A 20,165-nucleotide genomic window follows, 5' to 3' on the forward strand; every position below is an offset into this window, starting at 1 on the left:
AGGGACATGGGTTAGTGATGTTTTTTGTCAGCAGTAGATTGATGGTTGGACTCGATGATCTGAAAGGTCCCTTCCAACCTAGGTGATTCTGTGATTCTATAACAAGCCAAGAGCAGGTGGGATGAGTCATAGCTCTGCCCATCCCAAGCTCCAGCTCCCAACCCTCAGCAGGTCACTGCTGCTTGGCATCACCCAACAGGCTGCAGCAACCCTTTCCTCCAGGCACAGGCAAAGCCAGGGCTCAAGAGGCTGATTTACACCCAACACTGCCTTGTGTTGCTTGAGTGCAACACAGAGAAGGAGCTTCCTCTGGCGTGTGTCTGTACAGCTCCTTGCACAGAGGGGACTTGATCCCCAATACTTGTGAACTGAAGGCAGATTTCACTCGGATTCCTCATTGTTTCTGTCTGTTCCCCAAAGTCCCTTTATCCAAGGTCCCTGGGGGGTTTCCAAGACCTCATAAGTGGCTCTTTGTGGACTGGGTGAGTCTGGCTCGGGCTTTCTCTCTGCAGCCAAAACTGAGCCTTGGCAGCAGCAGAATTTGGTACATTTCTGAAATGCAAAGGGCAGGAATGTTGTCCTGAAGTTTCATAGCTCAGAGGGCACTTGCAGGGCCTGACCCTGATGCTTAGAGGTTTCACTATATGGTACTCAAGGGCAAAGTAAGGAAATAGTGTTTAATCCCTTCTCTCTGTTCTAATTAGTATGTTAATTCATGTGGGGTTTTTTTTCCTGATTACAGGAGAGTCAGAAAATATTAGATCAAGAAAGGATCAATGTGATGATTTGTTCTGACATCCTGCATCACACTTCCAGAAGAATTTCATAACCAATTTACTCATCAAGCCCATCGTATGTGCTCCAGGCAAAGCGTACATCTCAGAAGAACTTCTGTTTTAGCTTTACGGTTCCAAGAGACAAAGAATTTGTCATCTGCCCTTTTTTATTTTCAGAATTGCAAACTAGCAGTGTCTCATTTCATCCAGTTTCTGTGTAACTTCAGTTTCCAGTCACTGGGTCGCGTTGTGCTTGTGGGGTATATTGAAGAGTCATCACTGTCAACCACGCACTGCCTGGTGGACAAATTTTAGATCAATTCAGCTTTTCTTTTGCCAATCACGTAGTCTAAACTAAATAAGTCATTTAGTAAGAGACTTCTTTCCCCAGAGAATAAGAAAAAAAGATATCTGTCCTTTGATACGGACTAGGTGATTGTTGTAGCTCCCTTCCGACTGAAGTAGTCTATTCTATTCTATACAACTCTGCAAGGTTTGGTCTTATATGTTCTTCGTTGTCAGCACTATTCCTGAAGTTTCTGGACCTCCATTTCTCATTTGTAGGGGTTATAAAAGTCTAACTCACTGCTGGATGGATACATGTGAATTCATCATGATTTGTTACTTCAAACCAGTAGTATTTTTAAAAGAAAAATATGCTGTTGGGAGCTTCTAACATGTTGAGGTAGCTGATTAATTTCAAAACCCCTTGATGCTTTTGTCTAAATTTTTCTCTCCTTCATGAATATTTTATCTCATAGTCATCAATGAAAAGAGAAAAATATTCAGCAGCATATTCATTAACCACTGCTATGAACCTGGGTAATTTATGAAATTTGTATCATCTGCATATATGAGTGTGCATATGTCTGGTTTCTGGTTTGTGGGCAGTACACTTATTTTTTGAGGTTGTTTTGTTTGGGTTTTTTTATTTCAGTGCAGACGTTCCCTGGTCCATCGTGTCATTGTCCAACAGCTCCAACTCCTGCTTCACACGTTCACCCTGGTAGGCATCCCAGGGCTGGAGACTGCCCACCTCCAGCTCTCCATCCCTTTCACTGGCATTTACATTGTGTCCCTCACAGGGAACTGCACAATCCTCTTTGTCATCGGGAGCAATCTGAGGTTCCATGAGCTCATGTCCATGCTGGCCATCACTGATTTGGGTTTGTCTCTGTCTACACCACCAACTGTGATGAGTGTTTTCTGGGTCAACTACAGGGAAATCAGTTTTGACGCCCATTTTAATCAGCTTTATTTTGTTCATTCCTTCTCTTTCATGGAGTCCTCGGTGCTTCTGGCCATGGCCTTTGATCGCTATGTGGCCATCTGCTACCTATGGAAATACTCTTACATCCTCACTGGTGCCAGGATAGCCAAGGTTGGGGTGGTTGCTCTGTGCAGACACCTCTTAGGAATGCTGCCATCACTCTTGTTGCAGAGAAGGCCGCCCTTCTGCTGGTCCCATATGCTCTCCCATGCCTACTGCCTGCATCAGGACCTGATCAAGCTGGTGTGTGCAGACATTATGTTCAACAGCATGTATGGGTTAGCTGTGTTCATCTTTGTAATGGTACTAGACCCGTTGTTCTGCCATGTATTATAACCTGTAAGACAATTCTGAGCATCTCATCCCAGAGGGAGCATCTCAAGGCTTTGAAGATCCTGTCCTGTACATCCCCATGGTTGGCTTGTCCATGGTTCCCTGTTTCGGCGAACATGCTTCCCGTTTTGTTCACATCCCGCTGGCCAACATCTCCCTGCTGGTTCCCCCTGTGCTGAACCTCATCATATACAGCATAAAAAAGAAACAGATCTGCAGGGGTGTCCTCAAGGTCCTCATGCCGAGGAAGAGCTTCTCCCCATGGCAACACAGCACATACATAAAGTACTTTTGCTAACTGCTCACTATGAACTAGTGGGATGAACTCATTATGCTGGGTATGCCATTGTTACTAATGGAATGTATGAAGATAGAAGCAATTAATATTCACATTAATTTAAATAATCATCCACGCTCTTTTATTCTGTGATTTGTCACATAATTTACTCTGTGAAGTGTGTTGTATTTCCACTGCTCACTGAAGGAGTTCATGCCCCAGAAAAACTTAAATATGCAAGATTTTTTGCTCTTGGCCACTGAGGTTGCAACGTATCTTGCTCAAGTATTTGTAATGAGTACTGTAATGAAGAATTAAACCCCATTTTGGGAAACAATTCACCCTCTGATTAAACGTGTGTGATTAGTCACATTGTTCGTATTTACCAAGTAAGAAGCCATCCGGTCACCAGTTATGAAGCCAGCAGGAACTGAATAAAGTAGTCTTAAATTCATTTGTATCCTACATAAATGCGGGTGATTGCAACAGTTTTGGATGAATATTTGCCCAGTTGTTTTTCGTGGATGTTCAAGTCTGCCTTGGGGATTACAGTCTTACCAGGCAAGCCGTACCTTGGTAACTTCATCAGTAATACCACCTACGGTCAGGATGACTTAGGTCATCATTAGCAGAAATATCAAATTTGGACAGTGATGTAGCAGAACTGGGGCCAACAGAGAATAAAGTAATAAGGGGCAATTTGTTTGCCTGGGAGAAGATTGAAGTGGAGAAAGGAAATGTCAAAGGCAGTTAAAAGGAGGGTCAGGAAATGGTGGAAGAGATGATAAGGCATGCAAGTGATGTGTTTAGGGCTGTCCAGGGTAAGAGCTGGGCCACTCTGCACTTGACCTCTGTATCTGGAGCAGAACCAAAACCCCAAAACCAAGCCATGAGAGCCAAAGCTGTTGCTGTGCTCAGGAGGAGTGGGGGAGGCAGTCTGCTTTCCCTGGCTGATGGAGAAAAACTGGGTGAACAGATCAGGTATGAGGTATCTCCACTCTCGTGAGACCCCACCTGGAGTACTGCGTCCAGTTCTGGAGCCCCTACTACAAGGGAGACGTGGACATGCTGGAACATGTCCAGAGAAGGGCCACGAGGATGATCAGAGGGCTGGAGCACCTCTGCTATGAGGACAGACTGAGAGAGTTGGGGTTGTTCAGTCTGGAGAAAAGCAGGCTCTGAGGAGACCTTCTAGTGGCCTACCAGTATCTTAAGGGGGCCTACAAGAAAGCTGGGGAGGGACTTTTTAGGATGTCGGGGAATGGTAGGACTAGAGGGAATGGATTAAAACTAGAGATGGGATGATTCAGACTGGACGTTAGGAAGAAGCTCTTCACCATGAGGGTGGTGAGACACTGGAACAGGTTGCCCAGAGAGGTGGTGGAAGCCCCATCCCTGGAAGTTTTTAAGGCCAGGCTGGACGGGGCTCTGAGCAACCTGATCTAGTGGGAGGTGTCCCTGCCCATGGCAGGGGGGTTGGAACTAGATGATCTTTAAGGTTCCTTCCAACCCTAAAGATTCTATGATTCTATGATTCTATCTCCTTGTCACCCAACACCTCCAAAACAGAGCGGTTGCCAAATGGCCTGTTTTAATGGCACACCATAAATACTCCCAAATCATGAAGCTATGATGGCCATGTTATAAAGCCATGCAGATGTGCGCTCACTCCCACCATGTAAGGAGCACACCATCCATTGCAAGTGTCTGGTATGCACCTTAGCAGGAAAACAATATTGTGCAGCAAACTTTGGCTGTCTGATTCTCCAAAGAATGCCCTATCTAGTAAAAAAAAAAAAAAAAAAAAAGGCACATGTATTCCTGCTCTTAAATTATTTTCATGACATATCTAATACCTCTGTATACTTTAAGCAAGAAAATCAGTCACTTGAAAGATTAAGTGCCTCTGAGAAGTCCCAAGAGTGGCAGATGTATGAGGAAGATTGTGCTGAAGCAGTTACCAATCTCAGTTGTCAAGGATAGAAAGCTAAAATGGAAAACAAGTTTTTATGGTTGAAACCTACAATGTCCTTAAGACTAAACATGCTTCCAGTCTGAGGAACGAGCACTGTGTGGATCCAGCATCCTGCACCCGGAGTATATAACAGCACAAATTTATCTTGGACTTGTAACCCAATAAATGAGTTTATTTTGGAAAGCTGTGCGTACGCATTAATACAGCTGGGAATTGAGATGGTGTTTCCATGTGTCCCCTGAAGCGGACAGAGTCCCTGATGTCTGTGGCATTATGTTGGGGCAGATCTGTAAGGGTCTGGATGAAGGGTTGACTCCATACACGTTCTGTTGGAGAACTGCCTGCCTTTATTTATTCTCCCCCGGTAGGTTAAACGTGCCAGCACAAAATGAATTTATACAGTTCAGTCAGCTGGCTCAGAGCCTTAATGTCTACTTAGATCAGGTTTCTCTGCCCCTTGTTCCATGGAGTTTTAAAATTTCCAAGGACTGATGTCCCACCCCTCCATGAGGAAGAATTTTTCCTTTATTGTCCAACTGAATTTTCCCATATTGCAACTTTTGCAGCCATCCTCTTGTCTATTCATCTCCAAGGAGCCTGACTCCATTTTACCTATAATCTCTTTTAGGTATTGGAAGACTTTAATTAGAAACCTCTTTTGCCTTCTTTTCTTCTGCGTAAAAAAAACCCAGTTGCTTCAGCTTCTCCTTGAACGTTGTGAGCTCCAGCCACCTGACCATCTTAGTGGTCTCACCTGGACTTGCGCCAGTTTATCAACATTACTTTTTCTTGCATGGAAGGACCCACAACTGGACAAAGTACTCCAGATGCAGTCAGCCACTTGCTGATTAAAGGGAAAAAATCTCTTCCCTTGACCTGGTGGTTGCACCCTCACGCATGCAGCCTAGTCCTCAGCTGGTCTTCATTGCTGCAAGGGCCCGCTAAGGACTCGTGTCCAACCTGCTGTCCAACAAGCCCTTTCTGAAGAGCTGCTCTCAGACAGTCAGTCCCAGACAGGACCAGTGCAGGGGCTGTTCTGTCCCAGGTGCAGGAATTTGTGGGGTTGTTACGAACCTCATGGGACGCGGATGAGAATTTCCAGGTGCGATTCCTCACTGTTCAGACAGGGCTCAACCCTGCGAAGCGCTTGGGGGCCCAGACCCGACCCAGGGGCTCATGAATGCCCCACCAGAGTTAGGTGAGCATCTAACCACCTTAAGCAACTCATCTCCCTGTCCCACACCTCTTTCCACACTTCACATTTCCAGGTAATGAAGTCTATCTGAATTGGATCAGTGTCCAGGCCTGCGAGGCTCATCGTGCCACAGGGTGGGGAGAAGCTGGGACCGGCCATGACTCCAGCAGCTCCTCTGGAAGGAGACCATTATTTCAGGCATCTCTTAGGCACACAGACGTGTATATGGCTTAGTCACGATGACTCACACTTGATACAGAATCAAAAATGAGCAAATCTTAATTCTGGAAGAAATGATTCATTAGCGTAAGACCTTTATTTATTGCTATCATGATGTTGCCTAGAAGGAATGCAACAGGCTCTATTCCAACGTGTATTTATTTGCTCTCTACTTGCACCTGGATTGGGGAGGTTTAATAAGGACTATTGCCTAGCAGCCAGCGGAATGAAATGGTTGACACCTAAAGTCCATTAAACACCCCTGAAAATCTCTGTCTAAAATTCGGAAGCCACAACACTGTTAATTTGGTAAGCTTCAGGCACAAAGGGGAAACCTCTCAAAGAATGCTGCAAGCTGTTCTCTAATTCTCGCATCCATTTCAACTCAGCTGGCGTTGAAATTAACAGCAGACATCCGTCTCCTTCCCTCGTACAGGCACAGTGCAGTCCTCTGGAGTGGTCACGACTGGAGCTTTCTCAGTTAGTCTAAGGCATCCTTCAGCTGAAAGTGGTAGCTCAAAGCTCCAGGGGAAAAAAAAAGAGGAGAGTGAAATGTTTGTGAGGTGCACTCAGCCTACCCACCCTTTTGCTGGGGATCTCCTTTGGGAACAAGCCCAGAGACCTGAGCTCACAGCCTGAAGAAGCGGCCGGAGATGGATCCACCCCATTTGAATCTGCTCCCCGAGAGCACTTGCCCTTTTTGCTCTGTACCTTTCCGACAACGATTCTCTGATTTTACTCATCTTCCCCCGTTTCTAATGACAGGCTGACCTGTCCATGTGTTTTCTTGTCACAGAGCAGCTTTTGCAGCCACTGTCTATCGCGACAGCCCTCAGCACCACCATCTCCCAGCCTGCCAAGCTGCACCTCAGAGGGATGGAGCGTGTGAGGATGACAGCAGGGACCTGCCTCAATTTGAGCATCATCTTCGTTTATAAGTGCCTCGGCTGAAGAACAGATGAGTTACATCTTCAAAGTGCAGAAGTCCCTGGTGATTTAGGGTGGGTTAACGTCACGGTACTCAAACTGAAACATTGCTCTGTGATCCAACGACGATGACAGACCCGCGTGCTTTTCTGAAAACCCGCATGTATGAAGAATTTTCAAGCTGAGTACCGAAACGATGAGGTAGGAACATTTCTAGTCACTTTTGAACATTTAGTCCATTATGTGACCAGAGAGAACATTAAAACCCAGCAATAACAAAAGATGGGGGTTCAAAACGTGAATTCTGTGCCTTCTGTGGTTTGCCTGACACAGGGGCTGCTAAGCTGAAACATATAACTGCTGTATGCTCACGTATCTTCAGAATACACCGAGATAACAGATACAGACAACCTCCAGTTATTGCGGTGTCTGGAGACTGCGGTGCCTGTGGGGTCCAGGCTAACAAAAGGAAAGGTACCCACGGGAAAGGACCCAGAACGGGTTAATGCTTGCCCTGGGACTAGATCCACGGTGGGGATTTTACGCATGGAAACAGCAGGCTCTCCCAAAGTTCCCATTAGACCCCAGTCCCCAAGACGTTGTCTCAAGGATGTTATGAGCACGAGAGTCACCAATCTGAGAGATGGTGTCTGAGCGGCCAGGTCAGCTGTTCACTCAGGTTTATTTCTTGTATAATGACTGCAACAGCCAAATCACCCTTGGTAGGTGAGACAAGGAGCTTGGTTTACCGGCACTTCTAATTCTGGCTTCTACTGGGAGTCAGGAGCGCTCCAGCTGTAAGATGGTTTTGCTTTGTTTTTAAAGCTTAGCATCAGCATACATTAAAAAAGAAAAAAGGGTTTACCTTTCATTGGTAAACTTTTTCCCAGGTCAGACTGCAGGTGGGTCTCTTGCCTTCTTTTCTCTGGGAGGGTTTGTTTAAATCTACCCGTCCTCCCCTCTTCTTGGCTTTTTAGTGTCCGCCAGGTGAACCAGCCTGGGAAAAGGCAGTGCAGCCTCGCGAAGCCAGAGAGCCCCTCCAGTCCTTTTAGACTGAAAAGCCAGAGGCAAGTTTGCAGACGCGGCACAGTCTGCCCAGCACAACGCTCCCTTGTCCAAGGCATTAGATAGAAACCAGGTTATGCCCCAGTGTCTTTTCCACTCCCTGCTCTTGAGACCTACGCTGCTGGGCTGTTTTGGTGGTCACCAGACTCTTCCAGGATGAGGAAAGTTCAAGAAAACTCATGATCTTTCTTCCTTTTTTCTTTCAGGCTAGATGACTGCTGAACCAGAGGAAGGTGAGTGGTGGGTGGTAGGTGGATCATTCCCATGCGATGGCAGTGTGCCTGGTGGGAGCAGGGAAGGTTGGAGCCCCTGCTGCCCCAAGGGGCAGGAGCTGCTCCAGGGAACACCCCCAGGTCTGGAGACCGCAGGGTGCAGGGAAGGACCCAGGTGAAGCACAGTCGGAGCAGGGGTTTGCTCTGCACGAGGGCAGGGACACGTGGTGCAGCAGAACCCTCTCTCATCCCTACCGTCTGCACCCAGACATAATGCAGTCGGCATGTTCAGTCTGGAGAAAAGAAGGCTCCGAGGAGACCTTCTAGTGACCTACCAGTCTTAAGGGGGCCTACAAGAAAGCTGGGGAGGGACTTTTTAGGATGTCGGGGAATGGTAGGACTAGAGGGAATGGATTAAAACTAGAGATGGGTCGATTCAGACTGGACGTTAGGAAGAAGTTCTTCACCATGAGGGTGGTGAGACACTGGCACAGGTTGCCCAGAGAGGTGGTGGAAGCCCCATCCCTGGAAGTTTTTAAGGCCAGGCTGGACGGGGCTCTGAGCAACCTGATCTAGTGGGAGGTGTCCCTGCCCATGGCAGGGGGGTTGGAACTAGATGATCTTTAAGGTTCCTTCCAACTCTAACAATTCTATGATTCTATGATTCCATGTAGACGTTTCTCTCCATATTTTTATGGTCTGTGCACTATTATCCTAGACTGTGGAATAGACTCACTGCTCATTGTCATCTCCTGTGTTATGATTTGGACAATCAGCATCAGTGCCACATCTCAAGGGCAGCATTCCAAAGCCCTGCAGACCCGCATCTCCCGTGTCTCTGTGGTTCTAGTATCCTGCATCCCAAGGGCGGCTGTCTCCACCATACACCAGCTTGGGGAGGACCTTCCTCATCTTCCAATGTCCAGTATTTCCCTCTCTGTGCCTCCTGTTCTCCACTGCCTCATTTACAGTGTGAACAACAAAGACATTTGAAAAGGTGTCCTCAGAATGATCTCCAGGCAACAGACCTCAACTGCCTGTGATTTGGGAGTGCAAGTTTGGAGGGATTCAGGTAATTCAGCCCAGACCCTTTCTGTCACAGAAAATCACAGGGCACAGTCCTTCTTATTATGAGATTGAATTCCACCTGGAACAATTGGGATTTTTGGTCCTACTGCTCCCCCAGGAAGCTGCCTCACCAACAGAGGAGAGAGAATTTGTAAGACTCATTTATAACGCAGCCCAGAACCCCCCCCCCAGCCTGGGCTGCATCCCCAGCAGCGTGGGCAGCAGGGCGAAGGGGGGGATTCTGCCCCTCTGCTCCGCTCGGGGGAGACCCCCCTGCAGTGCTGCCTCCAGCGCTGGGGCCCCCAACATCAGAAGGACACGGATCACGTCCCTGAGAGCAGCTGCCCTTGGCATTAGGATGACTTCACTGCCTTCCAGTTTGCAATCATCCCTCTAATTGGGCTTTCAGTAACCCCATGTGTCTAACCAGCCCGCAAAATTCTCTTGGTCTTTAGACTCAGCCATTAGACAATGGCATTATCTGTATTTCTTTCTATATTGCAGAGATCGTTTGGTTTTAATGTGTATTTTATCACTACTTTATGCTCTTGAATACTGGGAGATGTGAAATACTACAGCTGCCTTGTGCATCAAATCAATGTAAACACAATGAGAACATGACAAGAGGAGACGAATGTGGGTAGTAAGTTATTAAACAATATTTCCTGTATGATTTCTAGAGCCAGAACCTATTTGTTTATTTATTTTTATTACATTACCTGAGAGGCTGCATTTAAAAAGTCAGAGTGGCGTGCTACCCTGGAAATTGATATCTGTTGCACACCATTTTCTCCTTCTCGTGGAAGAAACTTCACATTTTATTGCCCAAGATGTTGACTCTGTGGTGCCAGCTTTTATGTCTTTCCTTTACACAGTGTGTAAAGTGTGTTAAACATACAACACATAAAATGTGTTACAAAAGAGAAAAGAAGAAAAAATGACAAATATTGTTACATTGCCTGTTAGGTAGCAGATGTGAAGGAAAAACTGGAGCAGAATTTTATAATTTGACAAAATATAAATTAAAATAGTTTAACACAAAGCTTGTTTGGACTCCTTTTTCTGAAAACAAGAACCCTGGAAACATTTAAAGTAGCCCAAAATGTTTGATTTCACTGGCAATGATGAGGAATTGCAGCATCGTAAATAATGTAGACGGGAGAACTTCTTGAGGTGGTCTGCAGTAGATGATTTCAGCCTTCTTTAAAATTCCTTCGCCGAAAGGGTTGTCGAGCATTAGAAGAGGCTGCCCAGGGCAGTGGTGGAGTCGCCATCCCTGGAGGGATTTAAAAGCCGGGCAGACGCGGTGCTGAGGGACGTGGGGTAGTGGTAACTGGCAGTGCTGGGTTAACGGTTGGACTCAGTGATCTTAAAGGTCTCTTCCAACCAAAATGTTTCTATGATTCTCTGATCGTTTAATATACTTTGAAGGGCACTTGGATCAACTTCCTGCAATCCCTAGGGACTGCAGAGAAGCAAACTGCTGCACAGCGCACACAACGCTGCTCTTCATCAGCACCTTTTGTGAATTGTTTGGGTCGTATGTCCATGACCTCTGGTATCTAGTCTTCACAGTGAGCACAGCAGTTGTTGGTTTTGTGTTTGCCATGCACAATGTCCCACCTTCCTGGCACAGAAGGAAACTCTGTCCCTGCCCACTTCACACTCACCTACATGCTGGCAGCAGCTTATACAAACATACGGTTGATAGAAAGAAGACCAGCCTTTTACGTTTGTGAAGAAATATTCCAAATCTGCAGGACATCTTTGGGAGAAGAAAGCCAAAACGCTGATGCTGCTCAGCCAGACCTACTGGAGGTCGCCTGTCCCTCCCAAAGCACAGGACCAGAGGTAGCTGTTGCAAATCATCAACGGACTTTAGAAATAAACATTTTGACTGCATTAATACTGCTTCTCCTTCCTCAGGATCCAGCATCTGACAGCTTTGGATGGTAAATGGCCTAAATCCCTCAGACCTTTTCTGCAACTAACGTGCCCCAGGAGCCACAAGCACAAGGAAGGCTGCTCCAAGCAGCACCAGCACAGCCTGGACCACTCACCACGGTGCCAAGCCCACTGGATGGCACGTGCACTAATAAAACCATCATTTCCCTCACCTTTGAGTCGCCAAACCTTGCTTCTCACTCCGTTCAATCCAGTTGGAAAGAGCTTTCTGCAGCAGGTATTCATATTTGCAACACTGATGGTGTCAGATTTACACAGAATCACAGAATGGTAGGGTTGGAAGGGACCTCTGGAGACCCTCCAGTCCAACCCCCTGCCAGAGCAGGGTCACCCGGAGCAGGTTGCACAGGAACGCGTCCAGGTGGGTTTGGAATGTCTCCAGAGACGGAGGCTCCACCACCTCTCTGGGCAGCCTGTGCCAGGGCTCTGCCACCCTCACAGCAAAGAAGTTCCTCCTCATGTTTAGGTGGAACTTCCTATGGTCAAGTTTGTGCCTGTTACCTCTTGTCCTGTCACTGGGCACCACTGAGAAGAGCCCGGCCCCATCCTCCTGACACCCACCCTTTCAGTATTTATAAGACCATCCCTTGGGAGGGCTGTGCCCCCCATCGAAGCCCCACCACAGCCTCGTGTCTAAATAACGAGCTGCCAGGTTTTGCAGTGCTGTGTGCCACCGTTCCATCTGCAGTCGAACGCAGATCACCCAGTACATTACACTCTCCCTGCCAACTCTCGGTAATTAAACCGTATATGACTGTCTTGTTTGCAATTAATTTCTCCAGCTTTCTTTGTGCCAAAGGCTGGGAAACCTAAGGATTAGATATCCCCGTGCCGGCTATAAATCTTGAAAACTGCAATATTTTTTCCAATAAACCGCATGCAGGAAATTCCTCTTCCACGTGGCACATCAAAAGGGACTCTGACCATCTCCATGTCCTTTAGCAGGTAGTCAGCCAGCCCACCTCAAGGTTTTATTTGCTACTGTGCAGCTGAGGTCATGAGCGCAGAGGTAAAGACGCAGACCCAGAAGCATAGATGTGAAACAAATTGCTCCCTCGCTTGCATACAAAGCAGCAGACGACTCATTGAAGAGCAGAGATTTCCAACGACGGCAAATTAAGCCCTATCGAGGCAGGCTGAGACTGCTGACGGAAATTACACCGTGCATTCAGCCCTTCGAAAATCGGGAAAGCTGCTTTTGCAATGGTTTCCTTGATCCAGGTGCTGGGCCACCTCTCCCCTCTGCGGGTATGTCTGTGCCCATGGACAAAAGGGACAAGTTTTCAGGCACAGACTTTCCTCCCCAGACCTGAACGCAGGCAGTCGAGCTGGTGTGTCTCTCACAAGCACAGCTTTTTCGTTGGTTTTTCGAATCTTGCTTCAGTCTCGCTCTTGCAGCCCTTTGCACAGCACCTGAAGTTCTGAACGTGTTGTTTCACATTTGCCCTGTGCCTCTCCATGCCCCACAGTCACTGCTAACTCTGCATTCACAGCCAGTTATCTTTTTGTCCCTCTGTTGCTAACCCCCACCACTTACACCAAGGAAACAAGGGAAATTCGTGAGAAAATTGCCAGGATAATATCCCAAAACGGCATCTGGGTTCACCCCTGTCCATCCTCGCTCAGCTGCCACCCCCGCAGGGGGGCTGCAAACCCCAGGAGCTGTAGCTGGACGCCCGCTTGATGGTGAAAGCTTCTCTGTTCTGGGTGCTCTGGGGATGTCAGCAGCCATTCATGGAACCCTAGGATCCCCACCCACTCCCTGGGGGGTTTTCTCACGTTCTGATTTCAGTGGACGTCTCTGCCCATGTTCCCCATGCCAGACACCCACCCAGAGGCTTTCTGCTTCCCTTTGCTCCAAGGGCTCAGGGACGATCCGAAGTCTCCCTTGTAACCTGGACCTGCCCACCTAACTTTGGTGTAACACAAGGTCTTGCCCTTTTGTCTCCGGGCTCCCACTGCATTTAGGATCTTGTCCGCAGTGAAGCACAGTGCTCCTTTGAGTATTGGCACTAACATGAGCTTCGCTGTTTGCAACGCTCACGTCTCCTTCCCTCGGTGTCAGCACGTGCTGCCCGCTGGCGTGCACTGCCCTGCATGGCCCTTCGACAGAAGCTCTTTCATCTTTGTGGTGTAGGTCTGGTGACCCCCAGTTCCACCATCATCAGCCAAGAGGCATTCGCACCCAGCACGGTGATGACTAAAGACTGATTTCGGCAAGATGATTCAGATGCAAGAGTGGAGCTTTCTCAGGAGAAGGATTGCTCAAGGACTAGAGCTGCTAGCGCTGCCCAGTGCTATGTGTCCTCCAAGGCATGGAAAAAGTGCTACACGCTGCTTCTTCAGGGGACATCCAGTGCCTGTGGACAAGCAGCCCCTGGGTTGGCTCCACTGGCCCCCGGGCTTTCTGTCCTCTTCCCATGGCTCTCAGTTTTTCCTCAAGGGTTTTAAATTTACCCCATGGTGTCAGGGCCATTTCTGTCTCCAGTGTGCAGATGACACGTGGTGCAAAGTCTCTCCTGGACCTAATGTCCACAGTAAGTTTTGTGGTGACCTGGTGGGGGGCGAGTGGGATTTGATGGGAGCTGGGTGTGGCAAACCAAGTGGACCTTCCCAGGCTGCATCCCAGAGAAGAGACGTGTTGGCTTCCCAATGTGCTTGTAAAACCCAGGGGACAGTAGAGTGGTCTGGTGGGAGTATGGTACTGAGAGCTCTCCAGCTCAGCCAAGTACCAGCAGGGTCTTCACAGAATCATAGGACAGTTTGGGTTGGAAGGCACCTTTAAAGTCCCTCTAGTCCAACCCCCTGCCATGGGCAGGGACATCTTCACCTAGACCAAATTGCTAAAAGCCCCATCCAAAGTGGCCTGGAATGTTTCCAGGGATGGGGCATCTCCCACCTCTCTGGGCAACCTGGGACAGTGTTTTTCCACCCTTATCATAAAAAATTTCTTCCTAATATCTAGTCTGAATCTCCCTTCTTTTAGTTTGAAGCCACTACCCCTTGTCCTACTGCTATAGGCCCTGATAAAAAGTCTGTCCACAAAATGAGCCTCTGTGATTGATGTATCTTGAGTGTCTCAAGTCCAAGACAATGGAGATTGTCCAAAGCAAGTCCAAAGCAAATGGAGATAACAAAATAAAATCATATTTTTCTCCTCATAAGCACTTCTGTTTGCATCATCACTTTCCAAGCAGCCAGTCCTGGCATTGCATGCCCTCTGCGTTCCCTGGAAGGTGAACTGAGCCAGAGGTTGGCACTTCCAGGGCTAAACTGTCCGATTTCCACAGCTGGGCCAGGCTGATGTAGACCTGGCTTTGCTTAGACATGGCCCAGAGCTGGGAGCAGAAGAATTACGCTGCATGACACGGGTAAACTGAAACATGCCCACGGTTTCGTAACTACTATAGAAAGTAATTATGGGGGAAGTAGAAATAGGGCTTAATTTATCTTAGTGTTGGCTCAGAACCTGTTCCAATTTAGCAGGCGCCTGGGCGAGCGAGATTCCTTTCCCATGCGCAGACCTATGGGCCTCGCTGAGGGAGCCGGGAACGGCGTTCCTCGAGGTGTCGATAGCGTTGCAAATTCAGGCGCGGGGTTTGATTTCGCCCACATTTTGACCTCTATTGATTCAAGCCACTAGCAGAGTTGAGATGGAAGTGGGTTTGCATTAATTTCCTGGTGACCCAGGCAGCCCGGTGGTGTTGCCAACAGTTGGACCGTAGGTCCCAGCTCAGTTTGAGCCTGCCGGTGGGGCCCTGCCAGGCCATCCACGTAATTCACTCGCTCGGAAAACGCAGGGCATCATTCCTCCTGAACATTTCTGCAGGGGCTGTTTGGTCAGTGGCACGGCTGTATCTGACGGCAATTAGTCGCAGGTTCGCCCACTGAATTTAAAGGGTTTTTATTGATCAGTGAAGTGTTGTTTATTCAATTCCCCCGCCATCCAGGGAAAATGACTCTTTTATTTTTCTCTAAAGGAGCAATGTTCAGGACAGGACACACGTTCCTAAAACAAACCTACTGCAAAATATCAGCCCAGATACGACTCATACCTGCAAAGATATTTTTGTGCCTTATATAAAGATGGCAGACGTGCAGAATTTTCGGTGTAAATTAAACCCAAATTAGTACTTTGACCTAATGCAAGCCAAACGTTGGAAACAGATTTGGTTTTTACCTCAAAACTATATAGAATCTGAGATTCCTGGCAAAAAGAAATGCATCATCTCTGTTTTACGAGGCAACTGGTGACAATGCTGTAAATGTGCCATTTGCTGAGTGTTATAGCACCGGTTTCTTTCTCCCTGGCAGCTTTTGTGACCGTGCTGGATCATCTTCACAGCGATTTTGCAAGGTTAGGAGCCAAGTGAGACTTGATTGGTTTTGGAACCGAGACAATTTCTTTTTTAATTATTTGTTGAAATCTGAGACACACAGAATGTCAAGATCTGCACCAGCAGAAAAGACAGACATTAAGTGCTAGAACAAGAGTTTGGGGGCAACTTTCATTACAACAGATCAGGCTTAAGGCAGAACAGCTGCTGGATTTGGATGGTTTCTCAGCCGCTTGTTCAGCGCTGACTATTCCTTGTGCTGTAGAAAATCTTCAGAAAAAAAGCATTTCTGTGTAGTGAAGCAAGACCTAGCCAGCAGAACAGGTGCACTTTAAAGGCTCTTTAGAGAACTTTCTTCAAGAGCCAACATCTGAAGTGCCTTCAGAGGCTTTTGAGGATCTACGTCAATCTACATTAGCTGTGGTTTTGGCCTTTCTATTTTGTATATGGCCACTGACTGCCAGGTGTTTGACCCACACTTTGGGTGCCCGAGGCAAGTGCCTCACACCTTCAGAGGGGCTGAGGCTGGCAGGGACCTCTGGAGCCCACCCGGGCCATCTGCCTGCTCAAGCAGGGCCAGTTGCCCTCAACCACGTCCACGTAGCTTTTGAATATCTCCAAGGATGGAGACTCCACAACCTCCCTGGGCAACCTGTGCCTGTGTTTGACAATCCTCGCAGTAAAAAAAGTGTTTTCTTGTGTATAAGGGGAATTCCCTGTATTTCAGTTTGTGCCCATTGCCTCCTATTGTATCATTGGACACCAGTGGAAAGGGTCTGGTGTCCTCGTCTTCATTCCCTCCTATCAGGTATTTATACACATTGATAAGATTCCCCCTCTGAGCCTCCTCCTCCCCAGGCTGAACAGTCCCAGATCTAGCTAAGGGCGGCTAAAAATTAAAAAGACAAATTTTTCATGTGACTTTCTGCATTAAAAAAAAAAAAAAGAAAAATTTACATAGTGAATGACAAGAAAAGGTAAGGTGAGGTTCGGCCCCCAAAAATTTGACCCATCGCCATCAGACACGCTCTTTTCTCAGGAGGATGGGGTTTGGTGCTGCTGGGAAGGCCAGTGCCCCTGTCTCGCTAGAGGAAGGGTGCTTGGTTGCAGGAGGTAAAGATTTTCCAGGGCAGTTTTGTGCACGTTTCGTGTCTCGTCATGATGTGGCCCACGTGCTGTTTTAGCACACCTGCTGCTGAACCTGAAAACAGGACGTTGGCGTACATCGAGTGCCAGCGGTGGCAGCACATGCCCCCAAAGGCAGGACACTTCTCTGCAGCACTGAGACCGCCACTGACCCCCCGCCCTGGCAGCTGTACCCCGAAACCAATGCCCAGCACGGACCTCCCCGAGGTGCTGGTGGGGTTTGGGCATCAGCAAAACCATCTGGTTAGCAAAAAACCTCTGGAAAGGACCTTCTACTTGGGGGGGATGTTTTCAAACTGCTCATTTTTAGCCGCAGGGAGGGTGTCTGGTACCTCGGTGGCCTCACTGGGCTATTCGCCCCCGACCGTGCACACCCCTGGGAGAGGCGGAAAGGAGGAGCCGTTCACCTCTGCATCTTCCTCTTCCAGCCCCACAGGAGCTGCTGGCGCCGGCCCCAGGTTCAGCCCCAGGGCCGAGGACATCCCCCTCCTGCGCTTCCCCAGCACAAGAAAGCAGCTTGTCTATCTCTGCAGCTGCCATCCCACCTCATCGCCTCTTTCCGTCTTGCTCTGCCCCGTCACTCAGCACTCAGCTCCCCTTTAAAAGGGGCAGCGGCTTTCCCATAAGGACAGATTTTTGGGGTCCGTGAGGACAGGACAGACACTGAGCAGAGACTGACACTTCTGGAGCCAAAGGTACAGCTGTGACGCCTCATCTGATGCCTCTGAAGCATCCCCCTCCTCCATTATATTATCTTATTAAAAAATCCACTATCTTATTAAAATACATTTTCAGGTGTGTTCTTTTTGGAACAGTTTTTCACCTACGTGTTTATGCAAAATGTGGGCAAATAATATACTTAAGGAATAAAGAGACCCCACGCATGCTAACGTGCAGCACTTGCTTTTATTTCTCTGTTATACCTTTTGGAGATATTTTAAATACTATCAATTTTAATAAAGAAGCGGTTCCTAAAATGAACTCCATTACACACCTGTGATTCAGAAGAACCGGTTTGTTACACGTCTTTTCACCCGACTCCAGAGAAAACAGCGAAAGCCGCCTGCCCGCACCTCGCAGGGGATTTCCCACGAGTGACATACCTGGGGTAGGTTCTCCTGTCTTTGATCACCCACCTTCCACCACCGCCAACTAGGGGTCCTGGCTTTTGTCTTACATTTTCTACAAACCGTCGGGGAGAGCGATGCGGGGATGTTGGGTGTTCTGTATTGGACTGTGATTGCAGAAGGCACGGGCACGTTGCCTTAAAAAGTGCAAACCCAGCACTTGGGGTGGGGAGCTTGGCGTCCCACCAAGGCATTCCTCACTTTCTGATAGCGACATCTCACTCTTATTCTTGCAGCAAACGACTCTTGGGGGAGTTGAACACTTTCATAACCTTCTCTTTTATCTGCTGTGTCCGCACACCATACACCACGGGGTTCATCAGTGGGGGGAAGAGCACGTACAGGTTGGCCAGGAGAATGTGGGTGTGGTGGGGGATTTCCTGACCAAAGCGGTGCGTTAAAACAGTGAAAAAAGCAGGAATATAGAACAGTAATATAACGCAGACATGAGAGCCACAGGTGTTGAAAGCCTTGTGGTGGGCAGTCCTGGAAGGGAGTCTGAATAATGCCAGCAGAATTAAGACATAGGAGACAGCAATGAGTACGACATCTACCACTATTGCTGCAAAAGGCACGGCGAGGCCATACAAGACATTGATGGAGATGTCGGCGCAGGCCAGCCGGGCGATGCCCATGTGCTCGCAGTAGGTGTGCGGGATGACGTTGTGCCCGCAGAACGGCAGCCTTTTCAGAAGAAATATACAGGGGAAAATGATGCAGAAACTTCTCAGTAAAGCCACCAGCCCGGTTTTGACAACGGCTGACTGGGTCAGCACCGCCGCATGCTGCAAGGGGTAACAGATGGCGACAAACCGATCAAACGCCATGGCCAGCAGGATCACCGACTCTGCCGAGAAGCTGAAGTGCAGGAAGAACATCTGGGTCAGGCAGGCGTCGAAGGAAATCTCCCCCGCTCTGAACCAGAACAGAGCCAGCATCTTGGGCACAGTCGTGGTCGACAGCATCAGGTCAGCGATGGCCAGCATGGACAGGAAGAGGTACATGGGCTGGTGGAGGCTACGTTCTGTCCCTATAACGAACAACAGGACACCGTTTCCTAGGAGAGCAGCCAGATATATGGAGCAGAACGGGATCGAGATCCAGATGTGCGACTTCTCCATGCCTGGGATGCCAGCCAGGACGAAGGTTGCTGGTGGCAAGTTGGTAAGGTTGAGCGGTGGCATGTTTCACCTGAAAGCAAAGGCAGAAGACACTGCAGAATATTATTTTAGATGCTTAAGCTCTTCCATCACTACAAAATGCCTTGCATTACCTTCTCTGACCTGCTAATAGCCACAGCCAGAGGTCTGAACCCCAACTGTGAAGACTCCTGGTCTGCAATGTATTGCAGCATGCACTTATACTCCTATTATGTGTAAACAACAGTGTCCAAATTTTCTCCTCACTTGATTTTAACACTATGTAAGTGTATTTTTCTTCCAAGTACTTCCACTTAGACCAGAGGGAGTGGAGACAGAATCAACTCTTACTGCACAAATACCTTAAATTGATGTTCTGTAAGTCCAGAGTAGAAGGAAGAAGCCGGGATCGAGAGAGGAAAGGTCAAGTGTTTGCAGGGATGCACAAGATGTTCTCAGACATCAGGAGCTGCAGAGGGGATAACTGGGAGTTTTAAGGTACCTGGACTCAAGCCAGGTTAGACAACAAAAAATCAGCTCTAGGTTTGAAGATTTGCGGACCATGTTCCTTCCTTACCTCCTAAGTTCTCTCTCCCTTTCCTCGTGGTTCTGGGACCCAGTTCAACTCGCTTTGCACCTCTTTGCCAGTGCAAATCTAGCAGAAATAAAATTTAACCAGGCACTTGGAAAGACCTTTGGGTCAGGAGAAAACCTGTGTGAGATGGAGACGCCCCACCAGCCAAGTAAAGGGGTGAACTGCTGCCCCGGAGAGGTCTGAGGGGCCCTGGAGGCTGGATCAGACCCAGACTCACACAAGTTAAAATGGGATGTCACTTTTTTTCAGCAGCTTCTGCAATTACAGTCAGTTCTTATACATCAAAACTCAAAACAGGAATTACCCATAACACAGCTGAGATGACAAAGTGACCCAAGTACTTGAAAACAAACCCGCGAGGTTCCTGCGTACCAAAATATCGACTCCATGTATAAGAAAAAAATTGCATTTTAAACCACCGAGTTGATTCCCTGTTCACACTCAGTAAAAGAGAGACTTTTCATGTCTAAAATATCCTGAACCCAGGAAGTCCAAGGAGCCTGTTCCGTAGAAACATAAAACGACAGTGGACTGGCTGT

The 20,165-nt window shown here is 48.0% G+C and overlaps 2 protein-coding genes across 2 annotated transcripts; one reads left to right on the top strand and one right to left on the bottom strand.

The window, feature by feature from the left end:
* Window positions 1-644: 644 nt before the first annotated feature.
* Window positions 645-2,677, top strand: LOC128902559 (olfactory receptor 51Q1-like). Its single transcript, XM_054185790.1, is given in 4 exon segments — window positions 645-662; window positions 1,753-2,374; window positions 2,377-2,436; window positions 2,439-2,677. Coding segments are annotated over 4 exon segments (939 nt in total).
* Window positions 2,678-6,214: 3,537 nt separating this feature from the next.
* On the bottom strand, window positions 6,215-19,076 carry LOC128902598 (olfactory receptor 52B2-like). The gene is made up of 2 exons (XM_054185885.1): window positions 18,165-19,076; window positions 6,215-6,256 (listed from the first exon to the last, which is right to left on the bottom strand). Exons 1-2 carry the CDS (start codon window positions 19,074-19,076, stop codon window positions 6,215-6,217), a joined length of 954 nt encoding a protein of 317 aa, XP_054041860.1.
* Window positions 19,077-20,165: the final 1,089 nt, after the last annotated feature.

The sequence above is a fragment of the Rissa tridactyla genome, chromosome 1 (genome assembly GCF_028500815.1).
Source record: "Rissa tridactyla isolate bRisTri1 chromosome 1, bRisTri1.patW.cur.20221130, whole genome shotgun sequence".
NCBI lineage: Eukaryota > Metazoa > Chordata > Aves > Charadriiformes > Laridae > Rissa > Rissa tridactyla.